The 23,567-nt window shown below is 30.9% G+C and overlaps 1 protein-coding gene across 2 annotated transcripts in view; it reads left to right on the plus strand.

Moving 5' to 3' along the window:
• The window catches only part of LOC117173082 (glutamate receptor ionotropic, kainate 2-like), a 32,214-nt gene extending 30,344 nt beyond the window's left edge, over positions 1–1,870 (plus strand). For both annotated transcript variants that reach the window (XM_033361477.1, XM_033361468.1), the window contains exon 16: positions 1,612–1,870. In XM_033361477.1, the coding sequence (XP_033217368.1) occupies positions 1,612–1,779 (168 nt within the window). In that variant the 3' untranslated portion in view covers positions 1,780–1,870. The remainder of the gene's footprint in view (positions 1–1,611) is intronic.
• The last annotated feature ends 21,697 nt before the right edge of the window (positions 1,871–23,567 follow it).

The following is a 23,567-nucleotide window of genomic DNA, read 5'->3' on the forward strand; positions in this document are numbered from 1 at the left end:
ACCCTTGGTACAGGGACCCTCTATCCGCAACCCGAGGACGTGTTCGGTGGCTTTGTCATAGGCCCTTCGGTTTGATTCTAGAGGAATCAAAACCGAACCGAATCACCAATTTAAAATTAAATGCGGAAGTCACAAGCCCTGCAAAAATTGTTGGTGAATGGTTGATGCAGGATTGACATGCTCGTCAAGCCCTACATACAACCGCATCGGCATTAAACACGATCTGAGTACACCCAGACCATATATATATATATATATATATACTTTTCCATTTTTGATTGCAAATTTAGGTTTTATATAAAATTCGTCTATTATTTTAAAAATTTAACAAATTGATATAAATAAAATCTTTGGATGAAAATTAACTTTTTCATTAAAAGTTTAAATTCGAATTGAAAATTAATATTTTCTAGACAAAAATGTAACTATTTGGTTGAAAATTCATGCCGTTTGTTAAAAATTCGTTTTTTTGATAGAAAATTAAGTTTCGTAGTTGGAAATGCTTCAGTTTTGGTTGAGGATTCAACTATTTTGTTAAAAATTCGTGTTTCATCTTGAAAATTCGACTATTTGGTTAGAAATTAAGCTATTCAGTTAGAAACTAACTTATATATTTAAAAATGGAACATTTTAGTGGTAAATTACCTTGTTTTTTATTGGTTGGAAATGATTCTGTTTTGGTTGAGGATTCAACTATTTGGTTAAAAAATCATATTTTCGGATTGAAAATTTAACTGCTTTGCAGATAATTCATCTTTCTGGTTTTAAAAGTTAAAAATTTTGATTGAAATACATGTATTATGTTTAAAAAATGTAATTTCTGGTAGAAAATTAGGCTTTGTTCTGGAAAATTAATCTTTTTAGTAAAAAATCTAACTATTGTTTTAAAAATTCGTTTTTGTTTGGTGAAAAATTTTTTTTATCTAAAAATTTCGTTATATTCTATTTTCGTTTGAAAATGTATCCTTTGTTAGTTAAATGCTCAACCCGTTTAACATTTAAAATTAATTTTGTTAATGAAAATTTATCGATTGCATTTTTGGTTAAAAATTGATATTTTTAGTTGCAAATTGAATTATTTGGTTGAAAATTCATCTTTTTCTATTTAAAACTCAACTGCTATTTAAATAATTGAAAATAGTTGAAAATTCGTTAATTTGTTCGAAAATTTCGTTTTTTAGAAAAAATTAGCTTTCTGGTTTAAAAACCATTTTCGTGTGTCAAAAATTCAGATATTTTGTTGAAAGATTATTTTGTTAAATATTCAATTTTTTTGTTGAAGTTTTGTTGAATTCGTCCTTTTGTATTGAAAATTCATCTTTTTTATTGAAAGTCATCTTGTTTCAACTCTTTATAGAAACGCGACAATAATTAGGAATACCATAAACGGGAAATCCCCGTTTGTCTAATCTAACAGCAAAGTTGCTTCTAGAAGGGAGAGGGGACAGAAATAGCCCAAAATTAGCAACATCGTTTATGAACGGCCGCTTATTATTTCAAAGTACTTTTATTCTACAGTAAAAAAAGAATAAAGAATCTGAGTTTTAAACCCAGGAGGCAAAAAGTTGTACAATATAAAAAAAAAACTAAACTGTATCATGTGATTTCCAGATTTCATTTAAAGAAGAGTTAATTAAAGAACTCAAATTTGTGATCCAGTTCAATCGGTCAAGTAAGCCAGTTAGAAGAAGAGCACCTTCAAGAAGAAGTGGAATTAGTACAACTGAGTGTGCATCGATTGATACTTCAAATACTAATTTTGAAGACAGTGTATGTTAAAAAAATATTCAAAGTAGGCGCCGCACGCCTTTAGGTCATTTTCACCTTCCCCTCCGATGCTTTGATTTTCTTATTCCCTACCCCCCTCCCCTAATATTCCCTCACTTCCCCTTCTGAAAAAAGTACGACGGACGGACACTCAAAGGAAACTATAAGCGAGAGATGCTCCCGAAAAGAGCAAGGAGTGAAAATCTGTGACTCTTCAATCACCTCTCTTACCGCTTTATGTAGAGAGCGATCGAGCGTGTGAGGAAGACATGGCGAACCGCTCGGGGAAGGGGAAGAGAAGCGAAGCAGGGAGCCGATCGTGAACATTTAAGAAATCTAAATGAGATTAAAATCCAATTTAAGATTCTATTTGGCATCCAATAATCAAGTTCATTTGCACAATTCCTGAAAATAAAATCAAGAATTTAACGAGCAAATTTAGACAACCACCACAAAATGTTCCTATTGCAACCTGAAAAAAAATTGTAGAAAGGAAAATAATTCTTTTTTTTTTGTAGACAAAAATAACAAAGAGGACAGAAAAATGAAAAGGCAACTGACCAAATCCCCTTTTCTCACAAATAATATTGTACATTGTAGGATTTTTTTCGAAAAAAGCGGCCTTTACCAAAAATCTTTATATTCTTTAGAGTATTTATACAAATAATCAGACAAAATGGCTTCACCATTTGCCTTGAATCTTATTTCTACGATTTTGTCTCGATTTTCAGGGCCCTTAAGAAAGAATGAACTCTAGATCAAATTTTGTAGTGAACTCGTACCAATGAAGCACGACCACCTTCACTCGGTTAGAGCCGATTGTAAATTGATGAAACTATTTTAAGGAAGTTTCATCTTTTTTTTGTTAAAGACCAATTGTACAAACAGCATTTTATTAATATAATTACAGTATATTGTTACTTATAGGATTAAGTTATTTTAATTTATGTTTAAACTAATATGCACATAAACCATTCTCGTTTATATTATTGATTGTTATAGATATTTGTAATTTTATAATTTTATTCTTACTAGCATTTGTAACTCATCAACAATGAAGTAAAGAAACGTTCTATGAGACTCAAAACGTAATTTTTATTTATAGTATAATCATTTGAGTGCGAGCGGCATCAAAAATACCTGCTGACTTTGAAACTTGATTACTCATTCAAAAATGAAGCAAGAAACTTCTATCGAAAGCAGTTTTGAAGCTTACGAGAATTCCGCGTCGATTAAATCCTGATAGAGATATTTCTGAACTTTGAAACAAAAATATAGAACTTCAATGTTTAAACAAAAATTCAAGAATTCGAATATGTACCGCGACTTTAACTTGTGACATGACCTAGGAAAGTTGTAGCAAAAATCTGAGATTTATGTCACACAGTTTTTAAAATCATGTTTTTAATTTAAGCCAATTTTTGTAAAATCTTGACCGGTTAATGAAATGCGACTTAAATGTCCAAGCGTATCTTTGTTGAATTCTAGCGTGCAATCATCGTTTTCGGCCGCAGCGGCCCAATCAAAAGCGGTGATCGCATCAACAGAGATAAACTTGGATATTTTTATTCGTATCTCGGGAACTCGTGAAGATTTTTTAAGTTCTTTTTGGCATGAATTAAAGATAATATTCCAACGACTGTGTGGTATATATTTTAGATTTTCAATACTCTGAAACCACGTTTATATCCTTACTCACTTACATAGGTCCAGTTCAAAACGTTAAAAAGAAAATAGTTTCCAAATACAATTTTGAAAATTCGATAATTTAAAATTCAAAGAAATTAAAACTGTATTATTTGTGATTAGGAGTTCCAAATAAAAAAAAAATATTAGAAAGGAATTAAAAATATATCATTTCTAACTTAAATCGTTTCAAATTGAACAATTTTATTTTTAATTGAAGAATCTTATATTTTATTATTCGGTGTAAAATTTAATAGTTGTGGTTTAAAATTGTTTACAATTCTTATTTTGGTGCTAGAAAGTGAACTGGGATCTTCTTTGGATGAAAATGTAACTATCTTTTAAAAGGTTTATATGGTTTAACTCATCTGTGTCAGGAGGAGCTTAATCTTTCTTAAATAAAAATGTAACCTTTCGGTTGAAAACTCAACTCTTTTTTTGAGAGTTTACCTTTTTGATTTTAAAATTCACCTGCTTTAGCAGTAAAACACATCTTTCTTGAATGAAAATGCAACCGTTTGGTTGAAAATTCTACAATTTTGTTGAAAAGTCAGAATTTTTCTTGGAAAATTCTACTTTTTAAATATAATACTTGTGTGTTGAAGAAATAACTGAAATATTTTCTGGATGAAAATTCAAATATTTCTAAAAATTGTTTTTGTTTTTATTTTATTCAAAATCCATTTGTTTTAAGAAAAATTTCATCTTTTTTTAATGAAAATCAACTATAGTGAAACCCTTTAATAGCCCTCCCGTCTATAACCCTTCCGAGAATTGATGCCGCGCCGCAGGTAGGTGTAAGAGAAACTGCGCGGAGTGCACGAGGTCTATATTTGTCAGTCAGGCGAGCATTCAAGCACGAACAAACGAAAGTGGAGCAGGCTGTAATGAGTAGGTTCCAACCCACCGTCAGCTCCAAAATCGTCACAATAGAAGAATTTCACTGTATTTAATATAGAATTCAACTATTATGTTAAAATTTCATACTTTTTGGGTTAAATATTCGTTTTTTTAAATTGAAAGTTCAATTTTTCATGTAGAAAATTATTTCTTGTTTAAAAATTCATATTTTGATCGTGAAAACTCGACTGAAATATTTTTCAATAGAAAATTCAATTATTTCTTTGAAAATTTATATTTTGACTTATAATTTCATCTGTTATAGAAAAATTTTCTTTTCTTTAAAATAAAAATGCAAGTTTTTGATAAAAAATCATTATTATTTGCTTGAGTACTCAAATAATTTGTTTGAAAATTAATCTCTTTGGTTGAAAGTTTAATTATTATTTTGAAAATTAATCTTTTGTAATTGAAAATTCAACTGCCTGGGTAAAGCTTAACTACATTGTTGACAATTTATTTTTTGGTTGAAAGCTTAAGCCTGGTTAGAAATTTAACTGTTTAGTGGAAAATACTTTTTTTGTTTGCGCTCGGTCTTTGTATATGCCTCAGACTTTTTAAAACTAAAGGTCAAATCAGCAACAACAGTAATTTGGTGATTCTGAATTCTCTTTCGTGAAAGCCTTTTCGGCTTTAACGGACACATGCTCATCGCGTATCTCGTGCTAATACCTTCTCTGATGAGAATGTAAAAAAGTCTTTCTAAGCTAATATTTAAATATGATTTATCTTGCAGAGTTTGGCTACAAAATTATTTATAAGATTTATTATATTTTGGACTTGAATTACGTCTAATTAATATAATTAGATTGTGCGATATTATTTTATCTATCCAAATATCAGATTTTTATGCTGTAAGTATTGTCAATAAAGTTGGAAGCTTTATATTTCTGTCAGCGAAACTTCCATTCTTTCGTGGTAAAAACTGTTTTCTGTATAATTTTTCTTTTGCAAAGCCAATTTTAAAGATTTTAGCAAGTAACACTATCTCCCTGATAAAATTGATTTATTGTATACAAAGTGAAACTAAAATTGTTAAATAATAGCCATGCTATAAGGAAAATCACCTTTGCCCCACTGGTTGGCGCTGCCCCCCCCACCCTATATTTGATTAGATTGGTCGCAATTTTTTGATACTGAGTTAATGACTTCCTAAATGTGAAAATAAAAAAATTAATTAAATTACAATGTTTAACATAAAGAAAAATTTAATCTCCACAAAAATATAGTATTTTTTAAATTTCTAGAAGGAGAATCTAAAAATCCTTTAAAAAATATAGCTTGTATAGGATTCTGAACAGTAAATTCATCTTCAAACATAAAATATACTCATGATTCAAAAATTATTTCAGGGTTTTTTTGAAATTACACTCAGATAAAAAAAATTCATATCTATTAAGAATTACAGGCTGTAGACTACTTTCAGCAGTAAATACCAAATACGTCACCCTGCTTGTGGTAGACAGATTTATAATTTAGTTATCTGAATCTTTTGTGTAACAAAATAATGATATATTACTCGAAGTACAAATTGCTTAAAAGTTCATTGTAGATAATGTCTATTATTTGTATCTAGTAGAATATTAACTACTTAGTTTGTGTACGAATTTTTCTGTAAAGCAGTATCATCAGTAATCGAAAATGAGAATCCGCGTTAGGACTCTAATCTTCAATTTAGCAGTTTTCCTTAATTCTATTGGTTAATTCTATTAAATACAGTATAACCTCGCTTGTCCAAGCTATTGTGAACTGGCCCCATCTTGCACAATCGGGCAACTCGAATAAAACGGAATTTCAAATAAAAAGATAGTCTCAGGATAATATACTGAAAGTATACTTAAATAAATATTCAATTTGTACAATTACGTGTTTAAAAAATCTTATAAATAATTTATATTACATATGCCTTGATGTATCTTTATTTAAGAGATATCCACACAGTTCTTAACATAGAGAGTATGTAGATTATTAACCAATCAGAGCAGAAGTTTAGGAATATCTGCTCTGGTTGGTTAAGACAAGTTCATCTGTATGCATAATGCATAAGGCTCGGATAATGCAGACTACTCTTGCGCTATGTCTCGGATAAGACGGGTCAACTATTTTTGTTTCAACCTCGGATAATCGTGAACTCGGATAAATCGGTCTTCAATAAGCGAGGTTCTACTGTCGAGAGATTTATTTCTCCATTGTGTGCTTTTTCAAGCTTTTACAATATTTGGTCACCCTCCAATTGCATATTACGCTCAAATCTAAATTGATCTTACTTCGTTCGATTAAAATTTTTACTTAAATATAATTCTTCTTCCTCTTTTGCCTTCTTTTCAAAGTTCTCTGTCCATCCTCCGAGAATGGGGCTCATCAATCCTGCTAAGCATTCGGCTACATGTTTCTCTAGAGCTATTCCCTTTCTATCACCAATCCAATCATTTATTATCTCAGGAAAAATTTGAGTTTAATTGTCCTTCCAAGTTCGGACATCTGAAAATGTGCGAAAGATTTTCTTCGCTTTCTTCGCATATTTTACAACTTATATCGACATATCCCTTGTTTCCAGCTTTCCTAACGTTTCCGCATCGGATCCTGGGCCATTTTTCTTGTGAAATGCTTAGATTTGATCTATCCCAATATTCTTTTCTTCCTATATTCTTTTTTCACTTTTTTATTCCTTTAAGTTACTTGAGCTATCCATTTCCATTTCTAAACCCTTCCTGTAGCCTCTTGATATCTTCTCTTCTGTCCCACTTTCAAATTTCGACACCATTTAAACTGCCTGCATTTACAAATGTGTCCATCAAATATTATTACGTTTTACCTAGTTTACTTATATTTACCCTTTTCATAACTCCCCGCGCAGCATTAGTAGCTATCCGCGCTTTTCCTACCATTTTTTGGATGTGCTTAGAAAACTTTCCTCCTGTCGAAAAATAAAATTCTTGATATTTATAGCAGTCCACTATTTCTAGTTCTTCTCCTTTAATTCTCAAAGATTTTGCTGCCTTTTCTCTGCCCCTTTATAAATACGATTGCTTTGGTTTTATTAATATTTATTACTAAATAGTTTGTATTTACGTAATTTACTAATTCTTTAAGCATTTCATTGATGCCTTCGGCTGTATCTGCCACGACGGCAAAATGAACAGCAAATTTGATTCTAAATATTTTAGTTTGACCAATTACTGTTCATCCTAAGTTAATTTTCCCACCCTACTTAAAAGGCAACCTTACTTTACCCCTCTAGTTGCTTTGAAACTATCCGAAATTCCTTCCGCAGTTATTATTTCATTCATCGCTTTACTGAGAATGGCATCAACCATCCTCAACATTCTGCCTCTATTTCCCAGATTCTGTAATTTGTCAATGAGGATTTTCCTATCAACTGTATCAAAGGCTTTCTTAAAATCTACAAGAGCCACATATAATTTCCCACCCACTTGATTTTCCCTATATAAACCCTTTCTTACAATCAATTCTCTAATTCTCACATTAAAAATAGAAGCCAAAATTTTATAACCAACATCTAGTAGTGACAACCCTTAAAATTTTCTGTTGATTCTTCGTCACTTCCTTTATGCAGCGGAAAAATTCTAACTTTTTCCCAACATCTTGCTAGTTTCTCTTCCTTTGAGAAACTATTTAGTACCCAATGCATCTCCGTTGCCTATACCTTTGACAATCCTCTTAAAAATTCTACTACAATTCTGACTTTTCCGGCTGCTTTCATCTTCTTTAGGTTTTAATTTCTCTAACTACCTCCTCGAAAATGATATACGTTTAGATCATGTTCTTCGCCTGAATCAGATCCTTTAATTTCTGCTTCTTCAGTCCGAGGCTTACTATCATCTACAATTCTAACCTTATTATCCTTTCTATCTAAACCCTTATCTCTTTTTCCTTTTTCGACTTCTGCTTCTTTTGGTTCTTCTTTTCCCTCAAGCAGCTTTATAAAGCGCTCTTTTCATTCCATCTTTGCAATGATTCCCCCCTTAATTCTTTTCTTCCTTTTCGGTCTAAATTTGCCTATATTATTATCACACCACTAAGCCATTTCCCTTTCGGGATAGGCGCGACTCACTCTGTGAGGAAGTGGGTAATATGAGGAAGGGGTTATAGCATCTTTCGATTGATCTAGCTTTTCAAAAATCTCCCATATTCCGACTTTCTTTAAACTTTTCCCATTTAAAATCTATTTGTTCTTATCTTATTTCCTTTAAGTGTTTTTAAAACCTTGTTTGCCGCCTCAAGTTCCTGTTGTGCGTTCTCGCCCTTAGACTTTAAATATGCTTTTAGATTTTCCTTTGTATCTATTTCTTCCCATAAGACCTTGCATTAGGTCCCTAAATTCCTTCTCTATTTTGTCATTCCATACTAACCTTTATCCTAATATTTGAAGCCAAGTACTTTCTCAGTGGGCACACTTGGCTTAAAGTCATCCTAAAGACGTCTTTTTGTCGACATCTTTAGGCTTTTACAAAAAGGCGTCATGAGGTCGTAATAAAGACGTTCTAATATATATATATATAATAAATATTATAAAGTATATCTTAAAGATGTTATCAGAACGGCTTAAGAATGTCTTTAAAGGGTCTTATGTCTGGCATTTCGTCGTCTTAAGGATGTCTTGAAAGAATATCCAGGGGAAAATGTCGTAAGGATGTCCCTAGGACATCTTTGAAGCGTCTTGTATAAGATTATCATTATTCGAAAGCAACCCAAATTCACAGTATTTCTATATTTCTCTCTCACAAGGCTTGAATGCTTAAATGTTCTGAAATATTACAAAAAACTGATTGAGAGATAATTTTTAAGATTTATTTTTTTTGCTTCAACTTAGAAATACTTCGGCTATGAGATTTCACCAGTTTATATTGTTAAAATGTGAACGAAACCAAAAACATGCTGTAGAGTAAGCCCAAAACTGTTTTAAAAGTGGAAAAACGGTTTTATCATAAATTTGTAAATTACACGGAGATATTATAAAGTCATCATAAAGACAACATTAAGACATCCTACGTGATTTCCGTTCAAAGTTTAAGTTCAATGCGCATAGGAGTTCCACTAGGTCACGTGTGAAATATGAAATACCACAACCCTAAGATCGGTAAAGTGGTCTTTTTTAGGACAATGATGAGTCCCTTACTAGGATTACCTGAAAAACTATAATATACAGGATACATTACATTTTAATTAGGAAATTCTGCTAAATTAAAAGAATCAAATTTCTTTAGTGAAGTACTTTTGAGGACTGCCCTACCGATAGAAATCTCAGAGTAGATGCTAAAGATTCTCAAGCCTCTGAAAAGCTTTGAGAAATTCTCCGCAGGCACTCAGGTAGATATATTTAAAGGTCCAGGTAGCTCGTTTAAATGTTTAAAGGGTTTAAAATGTTCTTTCCGAAATTGAGATACAAATACGATCATAAATAACAAGCAAAGAGGCTATATCAATAGAGTAGCCGACACTCAAGGGCCCTTTGTTAAGCCTTCGGATTAAAGTTTAGAAATAGATTTTTTTTTTAAATTTCATAGTTAACAGATTAAAACGTAATAATTCGGAATCTACGGGTTTCTATAATTTCAGATATCTAATTTTTTTCTAAATGTTTAAAATCGGAATTAATACAACCTTTCTCGTAAATGAAATGAGATACGCGAAAAAAAGACAACATTTTTTAATTCGACTAGAAAATTGTATATTAGTATATAAGTTATAATTATAAATGAGTATAATGAGAAAATTGATAAATTAAAAACAAAATGTTAATAATTTGAAGAAAAATTTAAAAAAGGAGAGTCGGGTTACCGGCGGACAACTACTGTAAATAACTCTGCCCGCCCGGTACTTGAAGAATACAAAAGGCACATTATATTACCGCCCCATCAATCTTAAAGAACCACTAAAAGGACCATGAAAAGGACCCAAATCTCTTAGACTATCTCAGAGACTGAATCATTCAAATCGAACCTTAAAATAGACTTAAACCGGCCAGGCTTTTTCCACTGAGAATACTCTGAGATTTCTATCGATAGGGTGCGCGCTCACGCCGCCGAATTTCAGTTTGCGCATCTCATCCTATCTGCACAACGACTTTTCGTCGGTGTTGCTCGTTGCTGCCAGGCCACATAGTCGCCATTACTGTTCTCGCCGTTATTATTTTTGTCAAATGTGCACGTTCTGAGACCCCCTCAATCCGAAAAACAGGTCTTTACGAATGTGTCTGCCCGTCCGTGGATGGTTTTTTTTGTTAGCACGATAACTTTTGAAAGAATTGGCTGATTGGATTTCCTTTGGTAAATTCTTTTACTATCTCAAAATGAAGGTCAAGTGCGTTAGACAACCATTTTGGATACAAATTCAAAAAGTGAGCATATTTTGAAAATTTTTGAGACCACTTTTTTCAAAATTCAATAATTTTCTGTACGGATATTTATATACCCTGATATATGATATATTCATATATTCTGTAGAGACACCTTCATAAAAATAGTTTTTTCCGACTCAGGGAGTCTCAAAACGTGGAGATTTGATGAAAACCGACCATGTCCGATTTTACACAAAACCAATACAATAATCTTGTCACCCTCATTTAAAGTTCGTTTAAGCACACCGTGATCCTTTATAACATTCGGAGGACGTCCTTTGGTTGTCCTTAGGACATCCTTGATAACATCCTGAGGACGTCCGTAGATTTTCCTCAGAATGTTGTAAAGGATCACGGTATGCCTAAACGAACTTTAAATGGAGGTGACAAGATTATTGTATTGGTTTTGTGTAAAATCTGACATGGCCGGTTTTGATCAAATCTCCACGTTTTGAGACTCCCGGAGTCAGAGAAAACTAATTTTATGAAGGTGTCTGTCTGTAGCCTGTAGTATTGTGTGCTTCAGCATACTTTTTCAGGACCCGAAAAGGAAGAACGATTTCGTTAACCAGCCATTTTGTATAAAAACTCAATGATTCAGCACACTGAAACAATTTTCGAAACCATGTTTTTTCTAGATTTGGAAATTCTATCTACGGTTGTCCATAGTGCTTTGAAACAAGAACAATTTAAAATTAACTTTTTAAGACAAACACCGCATGATATGAAAAAAAGTCAGGAGTAAATAAATGTTTCTTTCGGGGAGCCTTATAATGTTCTCATAACAACTTTTTTTTAGCATAACAACTTTTGAAAATTCTATGTATGATTTTCCGTAGTGCTCAGAAACACGATCAATTTCTCTCAACGACTTTTTTCGATAAAAGCAAAATTATTAAAGTTACAGTCGAACCTCGGACACTGTCACACCTCGGACAATGTCATCAGCTGTTTCGCGGACACTAAGAACGGTGCAGCCGAGTTGCGGCCCACGGCCAATTTTCCTGAAGACGAAAATCCGAGTTTTAGCCGGCAGTCGATTTAAGAGATCCTTACCCCTACAGTCCGCCTTATCCCCCCCCCCCCACTCGACAATTTCCTCCTAAACTTTCAATGCTTTTATGCAATTCACTGTGCTCCAGGAAGTCTGCCTCGTGAGTTGTACGAGGGTCGATGAAGAGTGCCTCGAGAATCCACACACGGCTACACTGAGCATCACTGCAGTTTTTTTCTATTATTCTCTCCAATTTCATTATTAAACAAATATAAACATTTGATCCAAAAACCGGCTTCGTCCAAGCCGAGAGAGAGTAATGTTTATATGACATGTGCTGGAATTCAGACAAAAATATTTGAAATTGCGGACAGAATTTTACATTCCTTTTTATAACTCCAATAAATCCACTTAATCCTATTGGTCCTAATTTCTTAATTTCCCCAAATTCCCAATTCAAAGTCTAAACTGCAAAAGAGTCAACATTTCTTGCTGAATTATTATAAATAATTAGTTGCAATGCATTGTGAGTTATTTATTGTTAACTATTATATCTTTACTTATTTAAAAATTCCTAAAATAATTTTAAAGAATTTAAATACAAATAATTGAAGAGAATATATACCTGAATAAAAAATGTTCTTTCAAAATGTGCACAGTATTGAAAAGAATGAATTTTATGTTTTCAAAAATCGAATTGTTAATTCAAAGAAAAATTGAAAAGAAGCTTCAAAATAAATATATGCTAAATTAAATCATGCAAATTTTGTTTGGAATAAGTTATTAGGTTCGGAGAAAATCGAGGGAGAAATTTCTCTTTCCGTTCGAGGCGCACGTGTGTTTAAATTGATTTCTTTATATAATTTTGATACAATTATTGTTATTTTAACTTTAACGAATATTTTTGAAGACTTTAAGCATTATTAAAAAAATTGTCTGATACACATGTTTGATGAATGAATTATATTTATTAAAAAAATTCTTTAATTGCTTTAATTCGGGAAATCCATACTTCGGAAATTATTAAAAGTATATACGAATACCAAACATACGAAGAAAATGTACGAAAATTTACATAAGCATTGTCAATTAATTGAAGTTTAAAATATTGTACAAACTGCCAGGCGGTGGTCACTCACAATGGCGAGAGTGTCTGAACATACTTTGATCCCTTTAGGAGTATACGCCAGATGGCGCAGAGATTTCCCTCCCCGCTCCTCACTCCGCTAGTCTAAGTTCAAAATTTCCAAAATGGCCAACAGTAACCACGGTAACTGTTCGTTGTTGTTGTTTTCACCGGCAACATACTTCAAAAATAATTTCACAATCTTCTTTCACCATAACAATACATTTTCATATAGAAAACATTACAAAAACAACTAGAAATAAATAAATAATGATTCTGACAATTATTTATGTATTTCTACTTGTTTTTATATTGTTTTCTGCAATTTATTTACTTTTGAAGACCATTATCTGAAAATTATCTGCGTATTATCGAGGTTATCTGGAAGGTCATCTATTATCTCATCTTAGGGATATGAGTATACGCTAGATGGCTCCAAAGTCGACTTTGTTGCGACAAATCTAAAGCATTGAGTGACCACCGCCTGAAAACTGCTAAATTTTCGGAAATTCGATGATTTAACCTCCACTCCTTACCACCGCCACCAACCCTTACTCTATTCATGAGCTTATTCATTTGGTGGTAGAGTGGGAGAAGGGACGTCGAGGTGAAACTCAACCAGACTGAAAGTGACCGCGGGCTGCAATTTGGATGTTTTCTTGACCACGGGCCGCAACTCGGTAGTAGCCTTTAAGAATCAGGTGATTAGCCCAGTGCCGCCGCATCCCCGAAGCCCCTTCTCTGAGATATGTAGTACATATATACTTAGTATTTCACAATAAGTTAAGTGAAAAGTGCAATTTGAATTTTTCCTGATTGAAATTTTATATTTTAACTTTACCGGGCTTTGAAATGTCTGAAGTTGCTTACACTAGCTGATTCGCAAGCAGTCGAGATAATGCAGGTTAAATTACGTTGACGTTGGAAGTTTTTTTTATTGGTTTTGTACAATAATGATGTCATATACATTTATGAAGTTATTATACTTAATCTCTGTTCTGAACATTATTGAGGCAAGTGAAAACATATTACCGAATACTAGAAAAAAATTACTTTTCGTACAAAAGATATCAATGCACATAGTGAAAACAATGTTAACTAATTGTAAGCAGATGTCCATGTGATCTTCAGAATTATGGTTAGTTTTCTGTGTGTAAATAATAATTATATAATAAAGTAAAATAATACATATTTGTATTTCTATTCTCCTTTCATTTATTGTAAAATTAAAAGAAAAATTTTGTTGATAACATTAGTATACTATCGGGGGTACCTGATGCAAGACATCGTATCGAGACGGTCCTGTAGCTCGACGGAAAAACTCGCGGAAAAACGTGGAATTTTCACAAACACCCCTCCCCCCCTTGTACTTTGTCCACGTGGACATATATTATGAAAATATAGATATTATTAGTCTTTCAAATGTCCGGGAGCTCGCGACAATTCCATGGGCGTCTATTCAGATCTCACTAAAATTTCAGATTCTTTTGTTTTCATAGTCAACAGTTCGAAATTCGTTGGCTGGCTATCAGCTGTTCGTGCATTTTGAAACAATTTATCGTTAAACTGGACGAAAATTCGAGTGAAAAGACGTCATTTTAGTACTCTTCAAACCCACGGGGAATGATTGTTTGGATGCTAAAAATTAACAATAAGTTTGACTGGCATCTCCTGAGTGGTGCCAAAGTTGACTGGCAGGCTGTCAATAATGTAAAAAATTCGAGTGAAAAAATGTCATTTTAGTACTCTTGAAACCCATTGGGAATGATTGTTTGAATGCTAAGCACTAACCGAAATTTTGACTGGAAGCTTCTCAGTGGTGCCAAAGTTGTCTTGCAGGCTGTCAAACATGCCAAAAAATCGAGTGAAGAAACATCATTTTAGTACTGTTGAAACCTATTGTTGCGAGCTGTGAATTTACGTAAAAAGTGAGATTTACGTTTTTTTTTTTAATATACATATTAGTTTTAGAAAAGTGTCCTATACACGGAGAAAAATGGATGTTCAAATGTAGATGTTCAAAGGGTAAGATTGTAGCACCTAATACGCAGATAATTATGCCAAACATTTAACATCTTTTTGAGATGTTAGGCGTAAAAATGTTTTTACGTTAAACTGAAACACATTGAGATGTTAAAACCGTTCGAGCGCATGCGCATCGCGCATTGCAATTTCACGACTATATTCGAAAGCTATATATATTCAATATTAAACTTATGAAATATTACAATTATGGAACATTTCCAAAGAATAAAAATTAGATGTCCTTAAATAAAATTGGATAACGACTTTTTTCTGTCTAAAGAGGAGAACAACAATCTTATGTTTTAGGTTTATTGACTTAACACATTTGACAAAAGGTTTATAAATTTGAAATAAAATTTGAGTTCAGGTAACTTAAAATAGATAGAATATTTAATTGAGATTACAGATAATTTGTTCTCCGATTATTCATCCCCGTTTTTATTTTGAATTAGAAATATTGAAAATAACCTCAACTTGACTGAATGCATGATCTGGTCGACATTTTATACCCTTTATCTGTTTTTCGTTCGTGTACGAACATTAAAGTTTAATTTAAAATTCACAAATAAGTTTTCAATTAATTCCTTGAATGACCATAAATAAGTGAACTCCTCAAATATTTCCAGACGTAATTTCACATAACCATACATGTAATATCTCGGATTTTTCAGTTGAACATTTTGAATGTTAGAGGGTAACATTTCACTTTTTAAGATCTACAGATGCTAACTTCGAACATCTAGACTGTTGTCTTATAGTTAAACATATAATATGTTCACCCTGAACATCTACATTTTACTTTTAAACATCCATTTTTCTCCGTGTAGATGAAAATTTTTTTTAATGAAAAGGACAAAACTTTCATTCGGTTGCTGATTAAAATGTCAGTAAATTTTGGCACTACTCAGGAGCTGCCAGTCAAATTCTTTGTTAGTTGTTTGCACCAAAAAATCATCCTCAATGGGTTTAAAGAGTACTAACATAATTTTTTTTCACTTGAATTTTTGACATGCTAGACAGTCTGCCAGTGAAATTTGACACCACTGAGGAACAGCCAATCAATTATTATCTTACTTTTAAGCACCTAAAGAATCGTCCTCAATGCGTTTCAGTAGTACTAAAATCACTGTTCTAATTTTCATTCTGTCATTTTTAATATGCTTGACAGTCTGCCAGTCAAACTTCTAGTAAGTTTTTAGAAACAATCATTCCACCCGTGTTTAAAGAGTACTAAAATGACGTTTTTTCACTCGAATTTTTGACATGTTTGACAACCTGCCAGTCAACTTTAGCACCACCGAGAAGCTGCCAGTCAAACTTCTTGTTAGTTTTTAGCATTCAAACAATCATTCCACGTGGGTTTCAAGAGTACTAAAATTATGTCTTTACACTCGAATTTTTGACCAGTTTAACGATAAATTGTTGCAAAATGCACCAACAGTTGTTAGTCAGTCAACGAATTTCGACATTGAATTTCATACTCTTAATGGCTCACATTATACTCACAATGTCGTAGGACAGATAAAGACGTTTTTAGGACGTCCTTTTGATGCCCAGGTGCCTACAGGGAGGTCTTTCACTTTTTAGCATGAAAAAATAATCATGACTCTTACAGGTCTTTTTGTGGCTTCTTTAGGACTAGCCCTGCGGACATCTTTGGGACAACTTTAGGCCAGACATAGAACGTCTTTAGGACGCCCTAAAGTTGTTTTTATAACGACCCTGGGATGTTTTTACTTTAAATTTAAAAGCTCTTGGCAAGTGATCCAATTCAGCGCGCGTTGAAATTTCTCATTCCATAATTTCTCCAGCCTCCTTGCTCGCTTCCCATTGGGTCCCCATTTGGTTTCTTCTTTAAAAACTAAAAAAAACAGCAAGCTCAACTTTTAAACTGTTGAAATTCGGATACTATTTAAAATTTTCTATTAGAAACTCACAGAGTAATCGCAATACTTTTTTTTTGCAGCGTTAAAAATTTTTAAAAATGTCATTAACTTCTGCTGAAGGTGACTTCAAGCGCATCCATAATAGCTCAAGTAGTATGTTGCGCGCGATGTTTAAAAATAAAATTCTCTCCCACTTGCATCGCAGGGTTGTTGTCTGGAGTTTTCACTGCGTGGCGCTAGCATCCAGACAAAATTCTTCAAGTTACCGACGGAACGCTTATTAACTGCTATTAAAAGAAAATGCACTTGAAGTCGCCTTTCGGCCCATGTAAATGACAGGTATTTTATTTTTTAAAGTTTTTAACGCTGCAAGAAAAAGTATTGCAATTGCTTCGTGAGTTTCTAATGCAAATTTGAACGTAGAATCCGAATTTCAACAATATAAAAGTCGATTTTGCTGTTTTTTTTTAGCTTTTTAAAAAGAAGCCGAAAGGGGACCCATTGGGGTCTTTACGGGTACTTTGTAGAGGCTTCATTCAGTTCCTTCGGTCCGCCTGGGTTGTTTCATGATATAGTCAGTTACCGGCCCTCTATACTCCCCGAATTCTCTCCAAACTCAATCGCACCCGGATCTGCTCCAATCCTCCTCAAATTCCAGTCTCTCATTACTATCACGCCCTCTCATTTATTCTGTACATTATCTATTAAATCTTTTAAATCTTGATAAACTTTAGCTGTTCCTACGTTATTATACACAGATATAATGCTTGTTTTCACCCCTAAAATAGAAAGGGGGCTTACTCTAAAAAGTGAGATTTTTCAGGACGAGCGGTTGAAGGCGACCCGATAGACCGGACTTTTAGGAGAGAGGAAAGACTCACGAAATCTTCTCTCTCCACTTACCACTACATTCGCACGGCTGGAGATAGGTCGCAGACGCGGCTCACGGACGGGGTATAGATGAGACGCGTAGATGGTGTGGTGAGTGGTGGGAGATGTTTCACGGAATCTCGAGCTCTCGAGCCAAAGCCCTATTACTCGGGTAACTAACAACTCAATTATTAGCAATAATAACGCTCGGATATTTTTTCCGATGGTTTAATTAAAAAGAGCATCTCAAAAACTATCGAAATGTGCAAAAACCTTGATTTCGATTTTTTTAGAGTAAGCCCCCTTTCTTCGGCGCACGTCCCATATATTGTTTATAATTCCTATTAACTGTTCCCACTACGCTCTCCCCTTTTTATTATTTCTTAACGCAGATTTTAAACTCCAATGAACTTCTTTCAATTGTCTTGTTCGTTGCCCCTAGCGGACCGAGTGAACAAAAAGGATATTCTACAGCGTATCTTTATAAGTATCCAAATAGTATCCCTTCCGTATCATGCAACAAAACCTAAAAAAAAACAGCAAGAAGGGCATTTAACTTATTGCAATTCGGATCCTACGTTAAATTTCCCATTAGAATGTCATGGAGTAATTGCAATAATTGTGTTTAGCGTTAGAAACTTTAAAAGTTATAATACCTATCATTTACATGGGCAAAACGCGGCTTCAATCACACCTTCTTTTAATAGCAGTTAATAGGCGTTATGCGTAGATAACTCAGTGATCCCAGATCTGAAACGAGACGTGGTCCAATAGTATGACACGTCCATGTCCGTGTGAATATGGTAGGAGACGATAAAAATGCCTGGGTTGCGCGCGCAACCCATTTCTCCTCTTCTGAATTTGAAAACTCGAAGGTGCACGTTGCCGGTCGGAACACTTCGGCGGTTCTATTTATATCTCTATCTGCTTTGAAATAAAATGAAGAGATTGGGATTTTAATATTTCCAACTTTCGATGCTGGGCTGGCGTTTCTCATGATTTGAATACTTCGCGCGCCTCTTTAATGCGAGTATTTTGAGGTTACGTTACTTCAAGTATAAAATATACATTATATAAATATTAATACTATTATATATATATTATTATTAATTATACGATTATAATTATGTTATATTATAATAGTCTTATTTAAATCTTGATCCGCATTTGAAAGAAATTAAAGAAATTGGTGATTTTGGAATTCCCCTCGTTTGGATACAAACTCAATTATTTGATTGAAAAATTAATTATTTTGTTAAAAATGTAACTATTTTGTAAAAAAGTCCTCTTTTCTATCAAAAATTCAACTACTTTGTTAAAATTTTAATTTCTTTTATTTGAAGGTTCATCTCTTTCGTTGAAAATACATTTTTGAAACTGACAATTAATCTATACCATTTTTGGTTAAAAAATCATGTGTTTTGTTAACAATTCGTCTTTCTTTGTAGAAATTAAATTGCTTTATGGAAAATTTATACTTTTTGAATAAAAATTACATTTTTCGGTTGAATTATCAACTTAAATATTTTTTGGTTGCAAAGTCGTTTTTTTGTAAATGCAACTATATTGTTAAAAATTAAAATCATAATTTTTGGGTGGAAAATTCGATTATTCACTTAATATAATTATAGTTGAAAATTTAACTGTTTAGTTGAAAGTTTAACTCTTTGATTCAAAACTCATATTTTCCATTTAAGAAATTCAACTTTCTGTAGATAATTCGTCTTTTTGACTTTAAAATTAAATAATTTCGTTGAAAATTCATGTATTTTGTTTGAAATCTGTCTTTTTTTGTAGATCATTAATTTTCTTGGCTGAAAATTCATGTTATTGGTTGACACTTCAACAACTTTGTTGAAAATAAATTTTTGACGTTGAAAATTATCTATCTTCATCTGAAAATGTAACTACTATAGGATTGATTAAAAATTAATCGTATATATTGGGTAAGTTTGAAAATCGTTTCTTTTATAGAGCATTAATCTTCTTGGTCAAAGGTTCACCTTTTCCCTTGAAAATTTAACAATTTCGTTCAAAATTCGTTTTTTTTCCTCGTTTAATTCAATTTTTTATCACAGCTTTTATCTGGAAATTGAACTATTCCATTTTTGGTTAAACTGTATCCTGTAAATTGTATTAGTTAAAACACCAATTATTTGTTAGAAAATTAATTTATTTGTTTTTGATTATGACTTGAAATATTATTTCAGTCTAAAAAAATTTTATTTTCAACCCATTCAATTTGAAATTTTTTAATTAAAAAAAGAAAATTTCGTTAATTATCAGCAATATTTGTCCGTTCATTTAAAACAATCTATTACAAACAACTGTTAAAAACTATACAAATTTGAACAGAATGGTTCGAAATAGAAAGCCTTGAATTGTTAAATTTGTAATAAGCTAAATTTTAAGTTCAAACGTTACAATTTTAATTTAAAAAAAGATTCAGAATTAATTTCAAACTTGAAATTATTTCAAATAATTTGAAACACGATTTAAACTTTTGCAGGTTTAAAAAAATAATAAGCTTTTTGAGAATTGTACAGTATTTAAAAAGAATAACAAAAATTGTTGTGATTGCTAAGAACATTGAAAATGATTTTTTATTTTGACAAATAAATTTTAAGTGAGTATTTGAAAACATTTTAAAAATTAAAAAAAAAAGAATCCGGAAGACTTTAAGAAAATTTTTTTATTTTACAGTTTTTTTTTAATTTTAGGAAAAAATATAATTAACAAAATATATCAATTTTCAACCAAAAAGTTTACTTTTTAACAAATTAAATTAATTTTCTATCAAATAATTGGTGTTTTAACTAATACAATGTACAGGATAAAGTTTCAACCAAAAATTGAATAGTTCAATTTCCAGATCAAAACGATTAGTTTTTAGTCAATCCTAGAATAGTTACATTTTCAGATAAAAAAAAAAATTTTTAATCGAAAAAATAAATTTTCAATAAACTTGTTAAATTTTGAACCAATAAAATGAATTTTCGACCAAGGAAATTAATGATATACAAAAAAAGACAAATTTAAAACAAAATACATGAATTTTCAACGAAATTATTTATTTTAAAGTCAATAAAACGAATTATCAACAAAAAGTCGATTTTTTTTCAGCGAAAAATATGAGTTTTCAATCAAAGAATTAATTTTTCAACCAAATAGTTAAATTTTTAACTATAATTATAAAACCTTGTTGAAAATAACAGTAATTTTTTTACAAAGTAATTCAACTCTTAGTGAAATAATCGACTTTTAAGCCTAAGAATATGTACAGTTCATATTTCAACCAGACAATTGCATTTTTGACCAAAAATGATACATTTTCAACCAAAAAGATTAAATTTCTACCAAACAAGGTCAATTTCCAACAAAATATATGAACTTTCAACAAAATTATTTAATTTTTAAGTCAAAAAGAGTATCATCTACAAAAAAGCTGAATTTTTAACTCAAAAATATGATTTTTCAACCAAAATTTTAGTTGTCGACCAAATCGTTTAACTTTCTATCAAATTGTTGACTTTTAACGCCCAAAGATGCAATTTTAACAAAAAAGTAAAATTTTTAACAAAAAATTTAATTTGAAGGCAAAAAGTTGAATTTTCAACAACAATTATGAATCCTCAATAAGAAAAAATTAATTTTGTTACTAAGTACTTCAACTGTAAGTGAAAGTTAAACTACTTGATCGCCAATTAAAATTTTGGTTGAAAAATCATATTGTTGGGTTAAAAATTCAGCTTTTTTGTAGATGATACTCTTTTTACTATGAAATTAAATAATTTTGTTGAAAGTTCACATATTTTGTTGGAAATTGACCTTCTTTGGTAGAAATTTAATCATTTTGGTTGAAAATGTATCATTTTTGGTCAAAAATGGCATTGTTTGGTTGAAATATGAACTGTACATCTTCTTGGGCTTAAAAGTCGATTATTTCACTAAAAGTTGAATTACTTTGTAAAAAAATACTATTTTTCAACAAGGTTTTATAATGATTGTTAAAAATTTAACTAATTGGTTGAAAGTTTAACTCTTTGATTGAAAACTCATATTTTTCGCTGAAAAAAATCAATTTTTTGTAGATAATTCGTTTTTTTGACTTTAAAATTAAATAATTTCGTTGAAAATTCATGTATTTTGTTTGAAATTTGTCTTTTTTGTAGATCATTAATTTACTTGGTCGAAAATTCATGTTATTGGTTGGGAATTTAACAACTTTATTACAAATTTATTTTTTCGATTAAAAATTATTCTTTTTTATCTGAAAATGTAACTATTCTAGGATTGATTAAAAATTAATCGTTTTTATCTGGAAATTGAACTATTCAATTTTTGTTTGAAACTTTATCCAGTACATTGTATTAGTTAAAATACCAATTATTTGATAGAAAATTAATTTTATTTGTTAAAAAGTAAACTTTTGGGTTAAAAATTGATACATTTTGTTAATTAGATTTTTTCCTAAAATTAAAAAAATTGTAAAATAAAAAAAATTCCTTAAAAACTTTCTGATTCTTATTTTTTTAATTTTTAAAATGTTTTCAACTACTCACTTAAAATTTATTTGTCAAAATAAAAAATCATTTTCAATGTTCTTAGCAATCACAACAATTTTTGTTATTCTTTTTAAATACTGTACAATTCTCAAAAAGCTTTTTTTTTAAATCTGCAAAAGTCTAAATCGTGTTTTAAATTATTTGAAATAATTTCAAGTTTTAAATTAATTCTGAATCTTTTTTTAAAATTAAAAATGTAGCATTTCTGTTCAAATTTGTATAGTTTTTAACAGTTTTTCGTAACGGATTGGTTTAAATGAATGGTCAAATATTGCTGATAATTAACGAAATTTCCTTTTTTTAATTAAAAAATTTCAAATTGAATGGTTTAAAAAGAAAAATCTTTTATGCTGAAATAATATTTTAAGTCATAATCGACAACAAATAAATTAATTTTCTAACAAATAATTGGTGTTTTAACTAATACGATTTACAGGATACAGTTTAACCAAAAATAGAATAGTTCAATTTCCAGATAAAAACTGTGATAAAAAATTGAATTGAACAACGAAAAAAAAAACGAATTTTCAACGAAATTGTTAAATTTTCAAGGGAAAAGGTGAATTTTCGACCAAAAAAATTAATTATCTACAAAAAAAGACAAATTTCACACAAAATACATAAATTTTCAACGAAATTATTTAATTTTAAAGTCAAAAAGATGAATTTTCTACAAAAAGTTGAATTTCTTAAGCGGAAAATATGCGTTTTGAATCAAAGAGTTAAACTTTCAACCAAATAGTTAAATTTTCAACTACAATTATAAAACCTTGTTAAAAAAACTTATTTTTACAAAATAGTCCAACTTTTAGTGAAATAATTGACTTTTAAACCCAAGAAGATGTACAGTCCATATTTTAACCAAACGATTGCATTTTTGACCAAAAATGATACATTTTTAACCAAAAAGATTAAATTTCTACTAAAAAAGGTCAATTTAATTTTAATAAATTTTTAAATTTTAAAGTCAAAAAGAGTATTATCTACAAAAAAGCTGAATTTTTAACCTAATTTAAATGCAAATAGTTGAATTATCAACTATAATTATGAATCCTTAATAAGAAAAAATAAATTTTTTTACTAAGTAGTTCAACTTCAAGTGAATAATCGAATTTTCCACCCAAAAATTATGATTTTAATTTTTAACAATATAGTTGCATTTAAAAAAAAACGACTTTGCAACCAAAAAATATTTAAGTTGATAATTCAACCGAAAAATGTAATTTTTAATCAAAAAGTATGAATTTTCCATAAAGCAATTTAATTTCTACAAAGAAAGACGAAATGTTAACAAAATACATGATTTTTTAACCAAAAATGGTATAGATTAATTGTCAGTTTCAAAAATGTATTTTCAACGAAAGAGATGAACCTTCAAATAAAAGAA

Source organism: Belonocnema kinseyi, chromosome 1, assembly GCF_010883055.1.
Source record: "Belonocnema kinseyi isolate 2016_QV_RU_SX_M_011 chromosome 1, B_treatae_v1, whole genome shotgun sequence".
Classification (NCBI taxonomy): Eukaryota; Metazoa; Arthropoda; class Insecta; order Hymenoptera; family Cynipidae; genus Belonocnema; species Belonocnema kinseyi.